The 23,434-nt window shown below is 45.7% G+C and overlaps 1 protein-coding gene across 2 annotated transcripts in view; it reads left to right on the forward strand.

The window, feature by feature from the left end:
• Positions 1 to 23,434, forward strand: part of LRRC75A (leucine rich repeat containing 75A) — a 1,049,113-nt gene that overhangs the window by 403,789 nt on the left and 621,890 nt on the right. Inside the window, exon 3 of one of the 2 annotated variants that reach the window (XM_085649872.1) lies at positions 4,298 to 4,348. The exons of the other annotated variant lie outside the window; for it this stretch is intronic. Within the exon in view, the coding sequence (XP_085505998.1) occupies positions 4,298 to 4,348 (51 nt within the window). The remainder of the gene's footprint in view (positions 1 to 4,297; positions 4,349 to 23,434) is intronic. 2 annotated transcript variants of the gene reach the window in all.

A 23,434-nucleotide genomic window follows, 5' to 3' on the forward strand; every position in this document is an offset into this window, starting at 1 on the left:
TGGCGAATCTAATTGTTTTCAGGACATGGAAAGCAATTTAGGAAAACACGGCGCGCGCATTTTGCTTCGGGACAGAATGTTAACAATATCCAGCTATAAACACGACAACAGGGTCACGGCACTGGACTCTCGTCACACAGGGCTCGATTCTATTCCGCCTTATGCTCGGAGGCAAACTGTGCCCGGGTTCATTACCGTCTGCACAGGGTGCTGTCCCGAGCAGGTGCGCAATTTGCACCCGTTTCTGAATTTCGCAGCTGTCAACAGGAACTGCACTCACATTGCACGTGAATTCACCAGTTCCACGAGGCACAAACTGCCTTTTTGCCCAGATTACCAGCCTCACCCAAGAACTGAGTTCCATTATGCTTTACTAGTCCGATTCTGAGACAATTTATGCCTTAATTGTTATCCTGTTTTGAGTGAAAATGGGAGTTTGCACTTAAAATGAGGTTAGCGTTTCACTTGTAATCTGGGCCATGGTGAACGTGAAATTTACCACATAAAGATGTCCTTAATTTGCATTTCGTTTCTGCTAAATGGAGCAAATGTACTTTCACCTTTCACTGTTTATTATTTTTGCGGATTGGAAGGCCTAGCAGTGTCATGAACCCTAATTAGAACTCTGATTGCTATAAATGTGTTTCTTTAAGCCCCTGATATGCGGGTGTACCCGTAGAATAATGCAGAGTGCGGCGTCTAAGAGCTGTGCTGTGCTGATACCTTAAAATTACTCAAATCCAATCACACTTGTAAGGCTTAAAGCACTCCAGACCAGGCCTAATAGGATTTTGCTTGCTGGAGTGTGCTTCCCCCAGTCTGAAGAAATGTGATTTGCACGCCTGTCGTCAGTAATTTGGTGCCACAGCTGTTGACACCCTAAGTCCTGACCTCACCTGACCTCATCTGATGGAAACAATGCAGTACAATTCTTCTTACTGTGAATGCATGCATCATACCCACTCGAAATGATGTAAATATTGTTGCACTGTGATCCAAGCCATACATTGGGATCATGAGCCAGCCAGAGTTACAGAAAACCAAAATAACAAAAACATGGTATATCCTAATCCCAACTGAGAAAACGCCTGTTTATAGGAAACATGACAGAGTTGTAAAAGATAGAGTCACAATATTGCTGATTGCTGAGGTATTTGTTGCCGGTGTATAGTCTTATGCATAAAAAGACATACAGTGGTGAAAGTATAAACAACTGAACAGTAAGAAGACATGTGAGAGGGGCAGTCCTCATGGGAGGATACAAAATTCCAAAAGGAGGGACTACTTAGTGAATGGCAGGCCAGCATTTTTAAAGGACAGCAACAGGAACCAATGAAAAAGAGAGGTGGTTTTTTTTCAAGCCCATATCCTAGATACAGCGTGCCTTGAAGAGACAGTGCAAGCGCTGCCTAGGCGAGACGTAACAATATATGGACTCCAGAGACGAGCTGAATATTATCCTAACAAGCCGTGACCCTGGAAGGAGGAACCTTTTTGCCACGATATGTACGCAAACATAACCTAAATTGGAGACACTAACCATGCGGGTTGGGCTTGAGGTAGAAATGGGGGGACGAAAAGCACTTGTTTACTGTAATGCTTGCCATGGTCAGATGGAAATTCTGGTTTGGGCCTTTTGTAGTATTTGTGCCCGTCCACTAGGTGGCACTCTAAGCCTGCCACCTGATCTCACCCTATGAAAGCTCCAGCCCAGAAGATGGCTGCGCATTAAAAGCCACGACAGGCACTGCCCGCGCCGGCTTCTCGTTCAGTAGTGATGGATGAGGTCAGGGTATAACTGCCTGCATCCAATCGTACTTGGTTCCATTTTTCTTGGCTATCACAATTGACGCGCCATATAGCGCTTGCACCTCAATTTAAGCACAATCTATGTAGGAGGGGCACTTCATTTTGTTTCAGTAAAGGCTTGCGCTAGGATATGTTTGTCTTCTTCCTGCCTGTAACTCAGGAGAGGGAACTATAGACCAACTACTTGCTAATTGTTAATCTTTATAGAAAGTAGGATTTGCTGCTCGGTTTTCTCCGAGAGAATCGTTTATTTCTTCATAATCATATTGCATGATGTCTTAATGACTCTTTAAAAAGGCACTAACTAGCTTAATGTTTATTTAACAAGTCTAACTTTCATAAAAGTCCTGATTACATTTTGCAACTCTTTTTTTAATTAACAGTCGCATCTTTTCCGAACTCTTATTTAATGTCTATTAATTGTTTCATAACTCTCCTGGAAACTTGTTTACAATTACTTCAGTGAAATGCTAAAATACATCTGCAGATTTACCTTTAACAGCTCTGTTTCTAACCTCGAATCCCTTTTAATAACTGATTCTACATATCTTATACCGCCAAAAATATCTTCATTTTGTTTTAATGACTATTTCCACCTTCTTTCGGATCAGCCATATGGTTTTTTAAAATGTTATAAAAAATCTTTTATAATGTTCAAATAACATATCAAGTCTTTTTTTTAATTGCACGTTTGTCGCATTTGAAGGCACACACCATAAAGATGGTTTAACAAGCACCTTTCATTTTAAATTCTTAAGTCAAGATCTCTGCTTGGGCAAGGTGCTAAGTTAGCCATAAAAAAATAATAAGGAGAATATTTGTAAACAGATACATCTAATTAAAGAAGTGAAAGATGCTATTAGCAAAATATGTGTGTGTTTGGCTAACATGAAAATTCAAGGCTCTCAGGTTTCGGTCTCGGTGTAGGTGTACAGCAGTCCACAGTGGTGTACAAGATGCAAAGCAGCTTGGAATACCTCTAGTGGTTAAGGGCTATATGCATGAACACATTTTGCCATAGACACAGAATGGCCCAAACCCTTTGATGCAATAGAAATGACATATACATAGATATATAGCCCACAAACCAGCTGCCTCGCCCCTCACTCGTTCACTTTGTGCCTATCTTTGACCCTGTGCAGATCTGTGCTGCCTTTTGGCTAGCTTTATGCTGCAGAGATATCAGACCCATACATACTACAGAGCACGGGTAAGGTTGGGAACACATTACCAATGTGCGGTGTGAGTGACACTCTTATTTCCAGTAAGTGAGGAGTAAGTCTCACCTACGCACAGAAGCATCTCTGAGGCCAGGGATCTGAAAGGTTATCCTTTGAAACATTACTTCTAGGAGATGACTGAAGTGAAAATGTGAAATGATAATTATTCAGATTGCTCAGTGCAAGAGATTTATAACCAGGTAGCAGCCTAACAACTCATTTACAGGCCACCTGACCTTGCCCACCCTCCACAAGCCTTTTAAACACATCCCTTCCATTTGCTAAAGTACCTTGTATGTCTCTCCTGACATGCCGTCTGACTCCTCTAGCCTGTGTCGTAAGCTTTTTTTGGCTTTGTTTCCACTTGCTGTATCTTGTTTCAGTGATCTGAAGCTGTTACATGGCTTGTAACATTAAATAAACACAATAAATAAACAAATAATCGGAATTGCTGTGGGAGTCTTGTAAATTGTGATCCGTGGTGGATTAATAAAGGAATTTTAATTTTCATAGGAATTCTCATAAATGACCAACATACTGTTTTCTCCTATGGTAGTCATTTTCTGTAGGTCACTCCTTGTATTTCCGCCCTTTCTCATTAAATTAACTCTCTCATCGCCACCTTGGGATCCCCACCATACTAACCACACGAAACACAACTGCCAGCCTTAACTTGTGAATTTAATTCCATTTGACATTGCTCTGGCGAAAGAAATGTCTGAATTACAGCATTAAACTAGGGTGTCTATCTTCCATTTCCTAACTGAAAATCGATGTGCAGATGCATTAATTAACTATATACTTATTGAGTTGTTGATTTATATGTTTACATGTAGTTCAAAGTCCTATAAAGTTCCTCTTGATTATATCCAAAATATGTGAAGAGATCTATGTAAAAATTATGTGAGTGGAAATTTATATACTCTGGGTTAATTCACGTAAAATTAAATACAATTATGTATTGCATCGCATAGCATTGCAACATTTATAAAGTGCTTGCTACCCCTTTGTGGGCTGCTGAAGCGCTTGCCTACATGGGTAGCACGCTACACAGTGTGGAATGTGTGGTTGGAAGGGGGTTGTCATTCTTTTGATCCTATGTGGGAAGTGTTTCATGTGGTGCGTGAGGACTACTTTGGTGCAGTTATCGTGTTATGAGACACAACGCTTAGCAGTATGATGGCTGAAGACGTGTGATAGGGTGCGCAGTCAAAATATCGATTTTTTAAAAATCGACCTACAATAATATCAAGTTTTTAATATCGTAGGGACAGAATATCGATGTCAAGAATATCGGTGACCAGAATATCGACCTTAAGGTATGTAATATCGTTTTTTTAATATCGAAGTAAGTAATATCGTTAGCAAAAATATCGTTGTTAATAATACAGATATTTATATTAGTGTAATGTATTTTAGTATGTAACCCCGTAATGCCATTGAAGCTAATCTTGACCCGGGGGTGTGGGAATCCCATTTTAAATTTCTTTACGCTGCCACTTCTGATCTAGATCTCTTGCCCTTCCGGCTCTCGTCTGTGGGGGATGCCGAAGCCCTGGAATTCACCGTAGATGATGTTATGACTGCCATAGGGAAACTGGCAATGGGTAAAGCACCGGGCATAGATAAGATACCCGGTGATTTGCTCAAAGATCAGCCTAAGATATGGGCACCGTACCTTTGTGCACTCTTCAACTCAATTTTGCACGGTACGGAGGTCCCGGACTCTTGGTTGGGAGCGGAAATCGTACCGATATATAAGAAGGGTTCTCCCCTGCTCCCCGTTAATTATAGGCCTATCAGCCTCATTGACGTCCCCCAAAAAATAATGGCAAGACTTATTTTAGATCGCTTGCAGGACTGGATCAATGAGAATGATATCCTTTCTCCCTATCAGGCTGGTTTCAGAAGTAAAACATCTACCATGGACCAGATCTTCCGCCTAGTAATGTTATACTGGAAGACTGTGTCGTTGGAGGGTGGCAGTCTCCACATGGTTTTTGTTGATTTACGCTCTGCGTTTGACACTGTTCCTAGGGGTAAACTTTGGGCTGTTTTACGCGATCTGGGTGTACCCATCTCCCTACTGGGTATATTGGTGAGGCTACACACTGAGAATTTTGCCCAGGTCAGGTGTGCAAGAGGAGGTGTATTGTCTGACAGGTTTGCTGTAAACAAGGGAGTTAGGCAAGGGTGTGTCCTGGCCCCTACTCTGTTCTGTATTTATGTGAACGGATTGATTGCCAGCCTGGATGCAGTCCCTAACAACGATGCACCCAGGTTGGCAGGCAGGAAAGTAGCAGCCATAATGTTTGCGGATGACACCCTGCTCCTTTCCAAGACACCAATGGGCATCCAGCGTATATTGGAGGGATTTAGCAACTTCTGTAGGGAGCACGGACTACAGATCAATGTAGATAAGACCAAATACATGATTTTTAATCCCCCAATACACACTAGGCCACCACCTACCCTTGATTCAGTTGCACTCGAGAGAGTTCACACCTTCCAATACCTTGGTGTTACCCTAGGTGAAAAACTTTCCTGGGGCCCACATCTTGCAAAATCTCAACTTAAACTGACCCAAATAGCTGGGGGAATCCTAAAGATGACAAATGCCTCTACTTTTAAACCCATCAGCCCTAGTCTCGAAATCTATAAGGTGAGGGCCAGAGCGGCTGCACTATACGGAGGGGAACTATGGGGGCACGCTATTAGACCAGGACTAACTAAGGTTGAGAACAACTTCCTGAGACAACTGCTCGCGCTCCCCCAAAGTACACCCCTACTACCGCTGAGGCTTGACTTAGGTTTACTCCCCATCCAGGAGGAACTAGCCATCAAACCTCTCAGGTTTTGGAGGAGGATCTGGCTGACCCCCGAGCTGGAGCAGTACAAAACAGAGCTCCAAGAAATACTGAGATTAGGCAGGGCAGTACATATCCCCTGGCTCTCATACATCAAAGATGAATTTACGAATCTGGGTCTTGCAGATATGTGGGTGAATCCAGCAATAGCTTGCAGAGAGATGCCTGGGAAAACATTCACCGAGTTATACCGATCTCGATGCTCTAATGCGTGGCTCCATGATTCAAAGAATGGTACCATGGTGAAAGCATTTATAGAGATCAAATCAGTCTATTCATTTGAAGATTTTATGGATGTAATTTTCCCTGTTATGGCTAGGAAGCTATATATACAATGGAGGTTTGGTGCACTCCCCTTAGCGTGTTTAACAAGCAAATGGTACCCGACTAGGTCCTCACACTGTATTGGTTGTGACATGATTAAAGAGGATGAAAGCCACATCCTTTTTTTCTGTCCACTCTATAGCAGAGCAAGGCAGAATTGGATTGTACCTATCTGTAGGAACCTTGGTTTTAGGAAATGCTCGGACGCACTAAGGGTTTTTAAGACTGAAACTGCAGGTCACATTGTATTTGCCTTAGCCAAATATTTGCATGCTTTCTGGATTAAAAGGAGTTTTATACTATCTAATACTGCCTAGTAGTCGGGCATGTTTTCTACTTGTGCAACGTCAGTTACAGATACAATGTGTGCTCCAAAAAGCAACATTAACATTGACACTGTTTTTCATCCCTGATTTGCATTTGTCTATGTCATTTTTAGATGCTCTTTTAACAGTGTAATTTTAATGTGTATAATATGTTGTGTACTCTTTTATGGCTGAAATATTGCCGAAATAAAGATTTAAAGAGAGAGTATGTATTTTATATGTATGTTTAACATTTTTTTAATGTAATTTTATTATTTTTAAATAAATGTAATAAATATTTAGAAATTAGTAAATTTTTAATGTAAATTTTGCGTTTTAGTATCAGAGCGGGTTGTGGGTTTATAGGAGAATAGGGTGAGAAGGGATTTTATAATAATTAATTAATTAATTAATATGTTTTTATTTATTGCCAGTGATTATTAATTTATTGTTAATTATGAATTGGTAATTAATTTTTATTATTTATTAATTTAACATTATATTATTATAATCAATCAATCAATCAATCATTTGTAAAGCACACTACTTACCCGTGAGGGTCTCAAGGCGCTGAGGGGGGGAGTGCTGCTATTGTTCGAAAAGCCAGGTCTTGAGGAGCCTTCTGAAGGTCAGTAGGTCTTGGGTCTGCCGTAGGTGGATGGGGAGGGTGTTCCATGTCTTGGCGGCGAGGTGGGAGAATGATCTGCCACTGGCGGTCATTCTTCGGATACGGGGCACAGTGGCGAGGGCGTGGACGGGAGAGCGGATCTGGCAGGTGGGGGTGTAGAAGCTGAGTCGGTTGTTGAGGTACGCTGGTCCGGTGTTGTGGAGTGCCTTGTGTGCGTGGGTGAGGAGCTTGAAGGTTATCCTCTTGTTGACGGGGAGCCAGTGCAGGTCTCTCAGGTGGGGTGTGATGTGGCTGCGTCCTTCTCGTTTCGGTGGGGATCCACTTGTAGATCTGGCGGAGCATGCGGAGGGTGTTGAAGCAGGAGGAAGAGACGGCGTTGACCTGCTTCGTCATGGTGAGGGTCGAGTCGAGGATGACCCCTAGGTTGCATGCGTGGCTGGTGGGCGTTGGAGCAGTTCCTAGTGCGGTCGGCCACCAGGAGTCGTCTCAGGCCCAGGGCATAGATCCGAGGATGAGGACCTCCGTCTTAAGTTCAGCTCATCCATTCGGCGACAGCCTTCATTCCTTCGTGGAGGTTGGTTTTGGCAGTCAGGAGGTCTCTGGTGAGGGAGAGGATCAGCTGGGTGTGATCGGCGTAGGAGATGATGTTGAGGTTATGCAGTCGGGCAACGTGGGCGAGTGGTACCATGTAGATGTTGAACAGCGTTGGGCTGAGCCCTGGGGTACGCCGTAGATGATCTCTGTGGCTTCGGAGCGGAAGGGGGGGAGGCGGACGCTCTGTGTTCTGCTGGAGAGGAAGGAGGAGGTCCAGTCCAGGGCCTTCTCTTGGATCCCGGCGTCGTGGAGGCGTGTTCGTAGTGTGCGGTGGCAGACCGTGTCAAAGGCGGCTGACAGGTCCAGGAGGATGAGGGCCGTGGTTTCTTCGTTGTCAAGCAGGGTCCTTATGTTGTCGGTGGCAGCGATGAGGGCAGTTTCGGTGCTGTGGTTATTGCGGAACCCGGACTGGGACGGGTCCAGGATGCTGTTCTCTTCAAGGAATCTGGTCAGTTGTTTCTTGACGGCCTTCTCGATGACCTTCACCGGGAACGGGAGCAGGGAGATGGGTCGGAAGTTCTTGAGGTCCTTGGGGTCCGCCTTGGGTTTCTTGAGTAAGGCGTTGATCTCGGCGTGCTTCCAGCTCGCCGGGAAGGTTGCTGTCTCGAAGGAGATGTTGATGGCTTTCCGGAGATGGGGTGCGATGGTGGTGCTGGCTTTGTTGAAGATATGGTGTGGGCATGGGTCTGACGGGGATCCGGAGTGGACGGAGCTCATGATCTTGATGGTGTCGTCGTTGTTAATGTTGGTCCTGGAGATCAGGCGGTTAGTGCAGGTGGTGGTCGTGGGGGCAGGGGTCTCGGTGGTTGCTGGGGCGGTCGCGGCATTGAAGCTGTTGTGGATGTCTGCGATCTTGCAGTGGAAGAAGGTGGCCAGCGATTCGCACAGGTCTTGCGAAGGTGGGATGTCGTTGGTGTTGGTGCTGGGGTTGGAGAGTTCCTTCACGATGTTGAAGAGCTCTTTGCTGTTGTGTGCGTTGTTGACTAGGCGGTCTTTGAAGGAGCCCCTTTGGCAGATCTGATGAGGTGGTGGTGTCTGCGGGTGGCGTTCTTGTAGGCTGCGTAGCTTTCCGGTGTTCGTTCACGGATCCAGTTCTTCTCTAGCTTTCGGCAGGTTTGCTTGGAGGTCTTCAGAGTACCAGCTTGCTTTCTTTCTGGTGTGGCTGTTGGAGGGTTTCTTGAGCGGGGCAAGGGTGTTTGTCGCAGTTGTCGATCCACTGTCTGAAGTTGCGGGCGGCGGGGTCGGTCGGATCTGCGGGTGGGCTCCGGGCGAGGGTGGTGGCTAGCTGGTCTAAGGTGACTTTGTTCTAGCAGCGGCAGGGGATCTGTTGAGTGCGGTGGTGCGTGGTGGGTTTCCAGAAGTTGAAGTGGATGCAGCGATGGTCGGTCCAGTGGAGTTCGGTGGTGTGGTTGAAGGAGACGTGGGAGCTTGCGGTGAAGATGGGGTCAAGCGTGTGGCCGGCACAGTGGGTGGGTGTTGTGACGAGTTGTCTGAGTCCGAGGTTGGCGAGGTTGGCGATCAGGGTGGAGGAGTTGGAGTCGTCGTTGTTCTCGAGGTGGAAGATCAGGTCCCCGAGGAGGATGTAGTCCGTGGAGTCGAGGGTGTGTGTGCTGACGAAGTCGGCGATGGAGTCGCTGAACTGTGGTCGGGGCCCAGGGGGTCTGTAGATGAGGGTTCCTCTGAGGGTGGTGTTGGGGTCGGTGTGGATCTGAAAGTGCAGGTATTCGGCAGTGCTGAGGGGGTCGGCGGAGTTTGTAGAGATTTTGAGAGTGTTCCTGTGGACGATGGCGATTCCTCCTCCTACTCCGTTGGTGCGGTCCTTGCGGGTGATCTTGTAGCCTTCCGGGATGGCTATGGTGATGTCGGGTGCGGAGGAGGGGTTCAGCCAGGTCTCCATCAGGAAGGCGACGTCTGGGGTGTTGGAGTCCAGTAGGTCCCAGAGTTCAACGGCGTGTTGGCGTGCAGAGCAGGTGTTGAGAAGGATGCATCTGAGGTAGTTGGGTTCTTTGGTAGGTGGGTTGGTGGGCCGGATGCTGGTGAAGCTGCAGTTCCGGCAGGAGAAATGTCCTTGGGTGTGCTTCAGGGCGGCCAGGCAGCAGGTGCATGATCATCAGGCTTTGAGTGCGTGGAGGGTGCTGGAGTCGTAGCGGAGGCAGGTGTCGTGGCGTTTGTGGGGGCCAGGGGTCCTGGCGCTGGGCGTGGTCCAGGTGCAGACGGGCGCAGACGGGCTTGCCTTAGGCGCGCGTCCGGTGCGCCAGCAGCGCGGCCGCTGCGCGGCCTCCATATGAGTGGATGTGGGAGGGAGGAGCAGCTGGAAGGCAGGGGCGGGGCGGCGAATGGAAGTGCAGGGGGCGGGGCCACAGGGACGCAGCGGCGGGAAAAACAGGCGAGGGACGGCGGGGGGGCCGTGGGAGAACTGGGCACACAGGAAGGAGAGACAGGTTAGGCAAAGAAAACAAGTTCGGCAAAGAAAAACAAGTTAGGCACAGAGGGATAAACAAGTTTAGGCAAAACAATGCAGGTACTGGTAGCGAGGCAGTCAAAAGGCATATTTATTAATTAATTTATGATTATTGTTTATTCATTGTTATTGTTAATTAATGTATTGATTATTAATTGGTAATTAATTTTTATTAATTGATTAATTGATGTTTAAAAAAATGATATTAATTTTTATGTGTAGAGGGTTGTGGGTTTATAAGGGAATAGGGTGGGAAGTAATTTAATTATAATTAATGAATATGTTTTTATTTATTGTTATTGATTATTAAGTTATTGGTAGTTATCAATTGGCAATTCATTATTATTAATTGCGGAATTTATAACCATATTAATTATTAATTTATTATTTATTATTTATTGTTATTAATTTATTGTTAATTTATTAGTAATTGGTAATAATTTTTTATGAATTGATTAATTGATAAATACATTAATTGTGTTATTTTATATGTGTTGTGGGTTGTGTGTTTACGGGGGAATAGGGTCGGGAGTAATTTAATGTTATTTAAGTAAATATTAATGAAATTGTATTGGTATTTATTATTATTTTTTTTGTTAATTATTAGATTATTTATTTTACAAAATTCATTTAATTAATAAGTATGTTAATTTAACCCCTATGCTATCCAATGCTTTCCCTACTGTTGCACTCACTGGAGTGGGAATAGTAATTCTAACCCCCACGCTATCCAACTCTTTCCCTACTGTTGCACTCACTGGAGTGGGAATAGTAATTTTTACCCCTGCGCTATCCAATGCTTTCCCTACTGGTGCACTCACTGGAGTGGGAATAGTAATTTTAAGCCCTATGTTATCCAACACTTTCCCTACTGTTGCACTCAATGGAGTGGAAATAGTAAGTTTAACCCCTACGCTTTCCAACACTTTCCCTTCTGTTGCACTCACTGGAGTGGGAATAGTAATTTTAACCCCTACGCTATCCAACACTTTCCCTACTGTTGCACTCACTGGAGTTGGAATAGTAATTTTTACCCCTACGCTATCCAACACTTTCCCTACTGTTGCACTATGTGGAGTAAGAATATATATTAATTTATTTGTATATGTTTAATTAATATTAACATTATGGGGCCGATTCCGATCCTGGAAAAAATTTCCCCGTACGAATCGTATCCGGAATTTTTTCCGTACGAATCGTACAAGTACCGTACAAACTGGCAAGTACGATTCGTATGGGAAAAAGTCCATACGAATCGTATTGGGAAAATTCCCCCACACATCCTCGGGTCGGAAAACGTTTCCGACACGTCCCCGGACGATTTTACGTACAAATGTGAAAACTCAAGTCCGAGCGCGCAAGTACGATCCGTACCGGGCGTCCGATATTACAACTGCATGGAAAAAACACCGTACGGACCGAACTCCCATAGCAACCATGGAGACATGTGCCCGCATACGCACCGTACCCCCCCTGCCCCCGTATGTACGCCCCAAACACCCCCCCAGCCCCCGCATGTACGCCCCGAACACCCCCCCAGCCCCCGCATGTACGCGCCGAACCCCCAGCCCCCCCGCGGAAGTACGCGCCGAACCCCCCGTGTATGTACAGATTGTACCCCCAGGCCCCCCATGTAAGTACGGACCGTACCCCCAGCCCCGTGTAAGTACGGACCGTACCCCCAGCCCCCGTGTAAGTACGGACCGTACCCCCACCCGTGTATGTACGGACCGTACCCCCAGCCCCCCGTGTATGTACGGACCGTACCCCCGCCCGTGTATGTACGCGCTGGGGGTACGGTCCGTACTAACATGGGGGGGCTGGGGGTATGGTCCGTACATACACGGGTGGGGGTACGGTCCGTACTTACACGGGGGGCTGTGGGTACGGTCCTTACATACACGGGTGGGGGTACGGTCCGTACTTACACGGGGGGCTGGGGGTACGGTCCGTACATACACGGGTGGGGGTACGGTCCGTACTTACATGGGGGGGCTGGGGGTACGGTCCGTACATACACGGGGGGGTTCGGCACGTACTTCCGGGGGGGGGGCTGGGGGTTCGGCACGTACATGCGGGGGCTGGGGGGGTGTTCGGGGCGTACATGCGGGGGCTGGGGGGGTGTTCGGGGCGTACATGCGGGGGCTGGGGGGGTGTTCGGGGCGTACATGCAGGGGCAGGGGGGGTACGGCGCGTACCGCGCCCCCTATTCCGCTGGCATCGCGGCGTACTTAGCTTTTCTGGCACTTTTTGGGTCCCGTAAAAATATTGCCGTCCGGACTGCTGTCGGTTCGAATCGTACTTCCTGGTTCGTGAAACGCAGCCTGAATGCGTCCCGACGTCACTTCGGCGCTTTCCCGGATCACATTTGTATGGATATTTTCGTCGGTCGGTGTTTTTTACGGTTCGTACGGAAATGGTGTTTCCGTGCGAATCGTACTTGCATGTTTGTAATGTTTTTTTCCCGGGTATGAGTCGGACGGAGAAAACACTCCGACCGACGGTTCGTACCCGGTTTCTCCAGGATCCGAATCGGCACCTATATGTATTAGTTATTATTTTTTAAACATGTTATAATATTTATAACTATTTTTCTTTTATTTATATGTATTATTTACTTAATTTTACATTATTATTGAAACATTTAAAAAAAGATATTTTTAACATCGATATTTTTGACAACGATATTTCCCCCCCGATATTTTTGTACTTACCATTATGTAGATAGGACTTCAATATTTTTGACATTGATATTTTTGTCGCTATTTTTGTAGGTCGATTTTCTGTCCGTCGATATTCTGTCAGCCATTCGTGTGATAGAGACGGATGTCCAGTTTTTTTTTTTTAAACTGGCAACTTTGAGACGCTCTGCAGGTCCCTTTTAGACACTTGAAATGTTCAAAGTCCACTTAGCTGGGTACTTCACTAGGTTGTCCATTCAGAGATGTTTTGTTCGAAGGTGATGGTACTGAGCAGGCATTCGTTAAGGGAGAAGTGGTGGAGAGAGCTGAGGGGATGCACTTTGATAATATCATCCCAAATCTGATTGTCATTGTGAGATGACAAGATGTAGCCGTGGTATGTAGCTTGTCGGGCCCTGCAGTGGCGGACTAAATTAAAGAGCCCAATGGCTAGAGATATATGGCAGATCTCTTCAGTTATTACACGTCTGTTCAGAGGGTAATGGAAAGTTTATTGCTGTGGACTCTTACACTACTGCATGATGGATAAGACCCTTAGCAGTTTTGTTTCATGTGAGTGTGAGTGTCCAGCAGTAAAGGGAATTGTTAGGCAGCCCGTGTGAACTACAATCGACTGACTGCTGAGTGTGATGATATTAATTTTAGCATGGGTTATATATTGCATTGTGATTGCATTATATTGCACTTACTGCCACTGGTGAGGAACTGTTGTGCTTTATGCTAGGCAGTTTGCTGCTCCAGGTCCTGAGGTTAGTGTTTTTGTAGTTATTTTTGGTTATTGGGATTTGTTATGTGCTCTTCCACAGCCTTTGAATGTCTTTATTCCAGTTTCTATGTGGTATATGGCATTAGTAGGAAGTGAGGTGTGATATTTAGTGGGACAGGGGGATGCAGTAATGTCATACAATGTTTGGCAGTATTAATTGACAAGCTACAGGAAATTAGGTATTAGTAGGGTGACAGGGTATGACGTTTAAGGAGAGGATATGATGTTTGAAGTAAGATGTGGGTAATTTACAGAATTATATTATTAAAGAGTAAGGCAAACATGCATGTGATTTGGAGTAGGCTGTGCTTGGAGAGAGGAGGTAAATGCAAAAACAACAGTTGATGGACAGAATGCAGAACAATGTCATACAATCACCCAAGTACAGAGATCTAGGCCTAAATCCATCGTTTTTTTGCTCACCATGCCGTTCCAGTTTGAACCCAGCCATATGCAAATCAGTCTTGACCCTGTGCCTCATGGGTACAGTCCAGCCCGAACTGCCAAGCCAGGTCCTCCCTGGACTGGAAACAAGCATCCTAGGAGAGGAGGTATGAACAGGATGGAACGGAAGGAGAGGGTCACTTTAAGGAAAAAGGAGAGTTGGCAGTTGAAGTTATAGGTCAAGGTTGGAATTTTGTGGAGGCTTTCTGAGATAGAATCAAAACTGTAAAAGGAAACATTATTTGTGTGTGTTACAATATTACTGTTTGCTTGGCGGGTCAGGCTGGACTGTTCCCATGAGGCACACGGTCAAGACTGGTTTGCGCGTGGCTGTGTCTGAACTGGGGTGGCAAAGTGAGCTAAAGAACGGTGAGTGTCTGAAAAGTTTCAGCACTCCGTCCATCATCTCCTTGTGTTTGCACAATATTCCTGTATGCCATGACAACCCCCGCGTTCACACACACCACCATTACCCACAGGGTAAGCACAGTTGGCAGTTCTGATGCTTCTTTTCTGAATTTTATCCCAGATTCTTCAATAACCTTTTTCAATTGTTTCGGAAAATTCTTTCTAGCATTACATTCTAAAAACACCCTGTGTTTATCATTCTTATTTGTGACTTCTGTTTTTTAGTAACACCTACGACTCCGGCTTGGGTTGTTCATTGAAACTTCCACTTTTGCAAAAAATTTAGCAGGTGTACACAAAAATAAGATTGCCAAATTGATTTGTTTAAGGAACAGGGATTGCTGCTCCCGCAATCATCATTTCTGCCAGTAGGCCTCACAGACTCAATTGATGCGTGTTCCATCACCGAGTTTAGGAGGGAAGAAAAACAATAACAAATCTAACCTATAGGCATTTTGTGGACTGTTGGTGGTCAGCTTCCATAGGTGATGTTATGTTATGTTAAAGTCATTTGTAGAGCGCGCTTACACCAGGCGGTTTCATGGCGCTGTGGGCGGGATGCGGCAGTAGTGTAGTGACAGACGCTTACTCGTATGCCTGAAAAAACAGAAGGATTTTAAGGAGTGTTCTAAATTGGGTATAAGAAATTACTGATCTGAACTCCGTGGGAAGGGAGTTCCAGAATTGAGGGGCCAGGAGTGAGAATCGAAGACCACCGTGTTTATTCTGTTTGAAGGTGGGGATGGTGAGCAAGTTCAGGTGGGAGGAGTGAAGTTCACGTGAGGGGGTATAACGATGTATCATAGAGGAGACAAATGCCGGGCCGTGACCGGCCAGGGCTTGGAAGATGGTGCAGCCCAATTTAAATGCACAGCGTTTGGCCACCGTGAGCCAGTGGAGGCTCTTAATCAAGGGGCGGACATGTTGATGTCTGGGTTGATGGAAAATGAGCCTAGCTGCTTGGTTCTAAACCAATTGTAGGTGATGGAGCTGGTAAGCTGGGATGCCAGCATAGAGTGAGTTGGCGTAGTCAATACGGGAGATGACCAGGGCCAGGAGAACTAGAGTTAGAGCCTCGGTGGTTAGGAATCTGCAGATTTTCCAGATTCTTCGTAGGTGGAAGAAGCAGGACGATACCACCGCGCCGATCTGATATTTCATGGACAGATCTTTGCTTATTATGACCCCCAGGCTTTTTACGGATTCTGCTGGGTGAGGAGGATTGCCTAGGAGAGGAGGATTGGCGGTGCCTCCGGTCAAGGTCAGCTCAGTCTTGTCAGGGTTGAGCTTTAGTTGATTGGCATACATCCAGTTGCTAATGAGGTTCATGGTGGATTGAAAGTTGGAAACTGAAGTGGCAGAGGGGTCAATTATGAACACCAGCTGAAGGTCGTCGGCGTAGTTAAAAGCAGCAACTTCACTGTTGCGTAAGGAACGTATCAGGGGTGACATGTGTAGATTAAAAAGAAGGGGTGAAAGAGAAGACCCCTGGGGAACCCCACGGGTCAGCCTAACTTTCTCATCTGAGAAGTTGGCGAGACGGACCGCCTGGAATCGATTGTTTAGGAAGGAGGAGATCCACTTCAGAGCCAGTCCCTGGATGCAAGCGTTACTGACACGGTCGATCAGGAGATCATGATCGACCGTGTCAAAGGCTGCCGACAAATCCAGAAGTACCAGGGCCTGGGTGATGTGATAGGTCTGTTTGCTTATCTTGTACAGAGGATGAGCTTGTTTTGTGCTGTAACTGGCTATAAAGGAGTGTCCTCGCACCTCCCCCCCTTTCCAGTCCCTTCCTATTGGGCACACAGGAGTGACCTAAACACTGATTGGTTAAAAGGTGCCCAATCTAAATGGCCTTAACAGGCCGACTAATTCTGGTTGGTTGGCTTGCCTGTGTTTTGTCCATTCTAATATACTCTGGCCAGTCATTCAGAATGGCCGCATCTCTCCTGGCTTTCCTGGTCAGACTTGGAAGGGGAGGGAACTATGTAATACGGAAATGTACTTGTGAAGGTATATTCTTAAGGAATTCTAGTGGAATAAAATTCAAGTGTTAGACCAGGTGAATCAGTATTATTGTCGAGCTGCTCAAATTATTGAGTCCATCTTTTGCATTTTGTTGTCACCCAGCCCTGTAAGGCACATCGGCTCTTGTATGCACTTTTTAAGATGGAGTTCTTTCTTATGGCAGGGATTCTGTGTGAGCATGCGCAGTACAATCTTTAGAAGAGTATGCAAACTTGCCTTCTGTTCTAGGGCTCCTAATCGGGTTCATTTTGAGAGGGTGAACTAACTCTGTACAGCATTCAGCTTTTGTCATAGACACTCAATCAGAGAGACCATTGGCAGAAAAATCCCTAGCATGAACTAAAGGAAAGACAACTGCATTACATATATTGCCTAGCTTGACCAAAAATCCGTTCTTATAGAACAAGGTGGTTCCAAATGTTCAAGGCTGTTTGAGATATTTTTAAGGACCAGAAATGCAAGCTGTTTGCGCAAATACACAACTCATATTTTGAAATGGAGTAGACCAACATTTGGTGATCTTAAAAAGATCACAGCCTTACAGAAGCACAAGACAGGATATTAAAAGTTTGTCATTTATCTCAAGCAATGCATTTTACCATGTATATTACCTATTTATAAGACTTGATTGTGTTGAATTGAACTGATCTGCTAAGGCCACCTAGTCTTTGGTCTTACAAATAGTAGAAGTGTCTAAAGAGGGGTGGAAATTCTGCGAACAGTGTGCTTTTGAGAGATGCTTTTAAAGCTGTTTTCAGGATTCGCCTAGGCAGCGCTTGCGCTGTCTCTTCGAGACATATTGTATTTAGGATATGGGCATAAAGCTCTGCCTACTTTCCACCCATCTTTTTAAATGGCTGCTGGCCCTGTCCTTTGTAAATGGTGGCTTTTCACTGGTCAATAGGCTTAGTAGTCCCTCCTTGGTACCGCCTTGTCTCTTCTTGTAACCTCCCATGAGGACACCCACTGTTATGTGTTGTTACTCCCTAGGTTTTAATTACAGCCTCAAAGCACTATTTTCTTAACGGGCTTCAGGCAGGACGCACACTTTGTCCTAAGCAAGGCTGGCAGTGGTTACTTTGCTCACTAGCACATCTCACATTTATATGAGACCTTCTATAAATTTCCCTTTATCAGCTTCACACAGAGTACTTATTCTGGAATTAATATAATAATTCTTTTGTCACATTTCAAAGTTACTAATTGTATATCTGGACATAGCTATTTGAATGTACTTGTGGTACTGTCTTGCATGCAATGCATTATGGGTAGGGTGGATTTATCATATCTTCTGCAGGGTGCAGTACCATATGTGACCAAAAGAAGTCCCATGGGACCTCTTTTAGCCACATATGGTACTACATCCTGCAACATGGCTATGTAAAAAACAATGTCATTTATAATGTCAATAACTCAAACGTCAACAAATGCGAGACCATTTGCATTTCCAAACCAATAGGTCTCTCATTTGTTGAAGTTAGAGCTGTTGGAGTTGAAAATGACAATGTTTTTTACTTTTGCTTTTTTATACCATTGGCAATAGAGCTATGCAAATATAATAACTCCACTGAAAAAAAAAAGTAAACTTTCCGCCCATCTTTTCAATCAGCTCCTCTCTCTGTCCTTTGTAAATGATGGGTTTTCATTGGTGAATAGGCTTATTAGCCCCTCCTTGGAACCGCCTTGTCTCTTCTTGTAACCTCCACACCCTGTTACATGTGTTTATTACTCCCTAGGTTTTAATTACAACCTCTGAGCACTATTTTCTTAAAGGGCTTCAGGCAGGACCCATGCTTGGTCCTAAGCAAGGCTTTCAGTGGTTACTTTACTCACTAGCACATCTCACATTTATATGAGACCTTCTATACATTTCCATTCATCAGCTCCACACAGAGTACAACCTAATCTGGAATTCATATAATAATTCTGTTGTCACATTTAATAGCTACTACTTGTATATGTGGACATAGCTAGTTGAATGTACTCATGGTACTAATTTGAATGCAATGCATTATGGGTAGGGTGGACTTAGCATATCTTCAGCAGGGTGCAGTGGCCAAAAGAGGTCCCATGACACCTCTCTTGGCCACATATGGTACTGCACCCTGCAACATGGCTAGGTAAAAAACATTGCCATTTATAATGCCAATAACTCCAACTTTGCAGCTCTGCAGTACTGTATGTGGCCAAAAGAGGTCCAATCGGACCTCTTTTGGCCACATATGGTACTGCACCCATCAACATGGCTAGGTAAAAAACTTTGGCATTTATAATGTTAATAACTCCAACACCAACAAATACGAGACCGATTGCATTTCCAATGCAATAAGTCTCACATTTGCTAAAGTGAGAGCTGGTGGCGTTGAAACGGACAATGTTTTTAACCTTTGCTTTTCTATACCTTTGGCAATAGTCCTATGCAAATATAACTTCCCTGCAAATAAAAAAATAAAAGTAAAAAACATTGTTATTTTCAGCGTCAACAGCTCTAACTTTAACAAATGCGAGACCTATTGCATTGCAAATGCTTGTTTTTTGCAGAGATACAAAAGCACAGATCCTCCTTTGGCCAGGCACCCTTTTACTGGGGTTGCCTAACTACTCCCTTAAAAGGAGAGAAATGAGGTCTACCTGACATCAGGGTGGATATATATATCAACAGTTATAAGAACAATGTTATGGTTGGAATGATCAATTCTACAGATGTAGACCCTATTCTCGAGGGGGATGAGAAAAAAGTTGTTGATTACTCAAATGCATACATACATTTACGTATTTTGATGGTAGTAAGTTAAAATGTTTTTCTAAATTGCAGCATTCCCACTCACACCTCATATAAGCATGTGTAGCCCATGCATATGTAGCGATAGAACAATGTACTCTCTTAGATAGGAACATTTTTCTAACCATACTGTCAGACCCAATTTGGGAGTGTGGGTCTCAGACAAGGTGCTTCCGTCTATTTACTACTGATGTCCTGGGGACTAGCCTACAATGGAGACTATTAACTAACCACCGAGCAAACCCTTGTGGCCCTTGACTCTCAGAGTAGTGAGGTGAACAGTCCAAGGCTTACTCAGTGAGGTGATATGAGGTCGGAGACTCGGAACTCAACAGTGCACCAGATAACACTCAATAATTCAATGTCCAGCCAGCATGTTTTTACTTGATAAGAAAAAGTACTTTAATATACCATTGCCTTCTACTAGACAAATATATAGAACTTCAGAATGCACAGAATACCCAGCCCTGACTCCTCCAGGAAATGTCCACCCTGCCTGACAGGGTGAGGTTGAGGATGCGACTGGTTGACTTGCCTTTCTGGCCCATGGCAAACTCCCCGATCCAAACATGGAACACAGCCCACCCACAACATTGAAAAGGGTCAGTAGCGGAGTCTAGAGCCCATGATCTAGAATCCCAGTGCAGTGCGACAGGGGTTATGAGGTATTCAAGCACCACAGGGGTGAGTCAGTGCCTTAGGCATTTGGGCCACCACAGAGCCCTGTTCTTCTCAACCATGGAATATGGTTGTATTAACTGCATGCTGAATGTCGGGCACAGAATCGTGGGCACTGTTGTAGTGGTGTGATGCAGTCTTGAAGGGGTGAAGTTCACTGGACCACAGAGGACACATTACTGGTTCACTCTAATTGGTGCTGATCTGCAATTTTATGGTAACCTTGATGATCACTCCCAGGTCAGTGGGTGCTGAGGTTAACTGTTGAGGCTCGATGGGAACAACTGGTGGCACACTAAGGCAGTAGGGCTTGCACATAGGTGTACTGTTGTTCAGTCCGCCTCCTCTGGGTCAGCTCTACTCCACACAGTGGCTAGGCCTCGCCACAAGGTGGGCTCCTTCCTAAAGGATCATCCCACACCCCTCAGCCGGCTCCATCAGCAAGCAATTTGTTGCTGACTCATTCAGGCAATATCTGATCACCTCTGGGAAGCTGGTTGTCAAAAACACCAGCCCTGGATCTCAGCATATTTCCCAGACAGCCTGGGTGTTGCCTACATTGATCAGCGAGATGTTCTGTGAACAGTGGCTGGCAGGTTCTTTTTTCCAGACATGGTTTAGGTGTTCCATATGTGCAGTCCTGGAACTGGTTGGAGGTGGATCCTTCACTTTGTTTATCCATCTCCTTCCAGAGCTGACACAGTCTTTGTCTCCAGGTGGTGGCAAGAAGGAGGGGGTGATGCTGAGCGTCTCTAACTGGAGCAAACCACAATATGAGTACAAAGAGCAGAGAACCCATCACTACAGACACCCAGCCTTTTGGGAGCAGCACTCGGTGGGGCATACATGTCTGAATCTTTCGTGGGGTTGGATGCGACAACTTTCAAGAGGCCTCATAGATCGAAGAGGGTAGTAGAAATAAAGAAGGGAAGTAGGCTGGAGAAAAGAAAACACAGCATTTGGCACCAGCTAATGTTATTGGATGTTAGCAGTAGAAACAGGATACGCCTTCTGTTTAAATATTTAAAATTGTTGCTAGGGCTTCAAAAAGCATGGGCCTATGGAAAGGAGTGCCGGCCCTCCCCTTGTAATATTCATGTCTGGGAAAACCAAAGGCCCTGTCAAAACGGCAACCTGTCTCCATGCCTATCAGTACTGGAGCGGTCTATCAGTAACATATTGGTGCAGATCAGTGCTTAATTTTTGCTGGTGGTTTCTGGTGCTTGGCACTGGCACTTAATTGTCAACACCGGCGCTTGTTACAGTCTGCCCCAAGATAGTGCTGCCTGGCTCTCCGCACCCTCCAGCTAATCTATACCAAGCACAGAGTCCATAAACTGCCCATAACATTAAAATGTGAAAGAGGACATTAATGAGGCTGTTGTTCAGTTGTCTTTAGGTGGTTGGTCTTTTGCAGTCCTTTCCATTATCATTTGATAAGCTTTGGAAAAAGAAATAGTTCCATGGGATGATGTGCGATAGGTCTGCCTTTACACAAATGCCTATAGCATGTCTTAGAAAGGTGCCTATACAGCTATTGCGGCCGCTGAAAGAAGCATTAATGAGTGCGGAAGTAGTAGTACTCTTTTACCTACTCTTACACGCCTTTTTAAGTCAGCTGGCACTGACCATCTATTGATTAGTAAAAGTGCAAAGAGGGCTCAGTCCTTTTTATCTGTACTAATTATAATATCCCCATATTACTCCCATTTTAGATGTTTTTGGACTAATTCACATAGGCATGTGGGAGCCTGTAAAAGAATACTACAGCAGCACTATTTGTGACTACGTGTGAACATGCCCCAACGTGACCATGGTCGTGTGATATATGTTGATAGCTGACATTAACTCAGGCTGAAAGTTGTATGATGGCCTCAGGCTGGTTCTAAGACCCACCAAGGGCAACTGCGAAAGCAGCAATAACCTCTGACCACAGTGAGGTGACTTCTGCTGAAGGAAGCCCAACCCCATCTCTCTGGATTATCACCTCAAGTACGGAGATGTACCTGCAGGAGGTGTGGCTTCAGCTTGAATTAGCCACACTGCCACATTTCCTGAAATCTTAAAAAAAAACACAGATTGCAGCCAAAGTGGTCAACCTGCAACTCAGGGTGGCAGTGGTCCTCACCATGTCCCTGCTGGCGGGGAACATCCGGAACAACAAGCCTGGAGCCACGAGTTTCGGAACCCCGCAAGCCGAACAACGTCTTTGCCTTAACCCCTTCAGCGCGGCGCGGATTACCGCGCTGTGCTGAAGGGTTTGTGCGCGGGCGGGGCCATGACGGAGCGGTTCCGTCATCCGCACAGCGCAACCGATGCGCATGACGGAACCGCTCCGTCATGCGCATCGAAGGGGTTAAACACGCATGTGCGTGGTTAAGGCAAAGTCGGTCTAGTGTTCGGGATGGGCGAGGAGAGAGAAGCGTCAGAAAAAACAGGACCGCTAAGAGGGGTTCGGGGTAGAATTAGTGGGTGGATGGGGGGATCGAGCTAGTTTTTAGGGGGTGGGGGATCGGGGTAGTCTTTAGGGGTGGGTGGTTGGTTCGGGTTGTTTTTATGGGGTGGGAGGGGGTTCGGGATTGTTTTTAGGGGGTGGGGGCTCAGGGTAGATTTTAGGGGGTGGGGTGGTTAGGAGTAGTTTTTAGGGAATGTGGGGATTCGGGGTAGTTTTTAGGAGCATCGGAGTGTATTTAGGGCTCAAGGGGAGAGGGAGTGGGTGGTAAGCTTAGCCGCAGATAGCTGTTTACAATGCATGCCTTGACCAGAAAAATGTGTGGTAGGTAAGGCAATGGGCCCTAATGGGCTTCTGATCGAGCTGTTAAAACCTATGGCTACGAAACTCGCCCCCCACTTGTTAAATCTATATAATGAATGTTCTGAGATTGTCCTCCTCCCGGGTGATATCCGCGCGGCCACCATTGTGGTCATTCACAAACCCGGTAAAACTGTGGAGGAGTGTACATCGTACCGACCCATTTCACTGATAACTGTGGAGGCCAAAATTCTGGCCAAATTGCTAGCTAACCATCTGCTCCTTTATCTCACTGACTTGGTTCATCCTGACCAGTCGGGATTCATGCCGGGTCGGAATACGGCGCGTAACCTACGTTGAGTTCGTGGCGCACTGGGCCATGTAGAGACACTAGAGGAAAATACGATATTGCTTGCGCTTGATGCAAAAATGGCGTTCGACACCGTAGCATGGGATTATCTGTTCGCGGTTCTGACTCGCATAGGGCCCAGGCCCAAGTTGCTTGGCTGGATCAGACTTTTATATACGCTCCCCATTGACCACGTCTCAGTAAACAATCATCGTTCTAAATCTTTCCCCCTTTGCCGTGGTACGAGGCAGGGCTGCCCACTATTGCCGCTCCTCTTTGCCCTGGTCCTTGAACCTTTGGCGGTCTGGATTAGA

The sequence above is a fragment of the Triturus cristatus genome, chromosome 3_2, assembly GCF_964204655.1.
Source record: "Triturus cristatus chromosome 3_2, aTriCri1.1, whole genome shotgun sequence".
Classification (NCBI taxonomy): domain Eukaryota; kingdom Metazoa; phylum Chordata; class Amphibia; order Caudata; family Salamandridae; genus Triturus; species Triturus cristatus.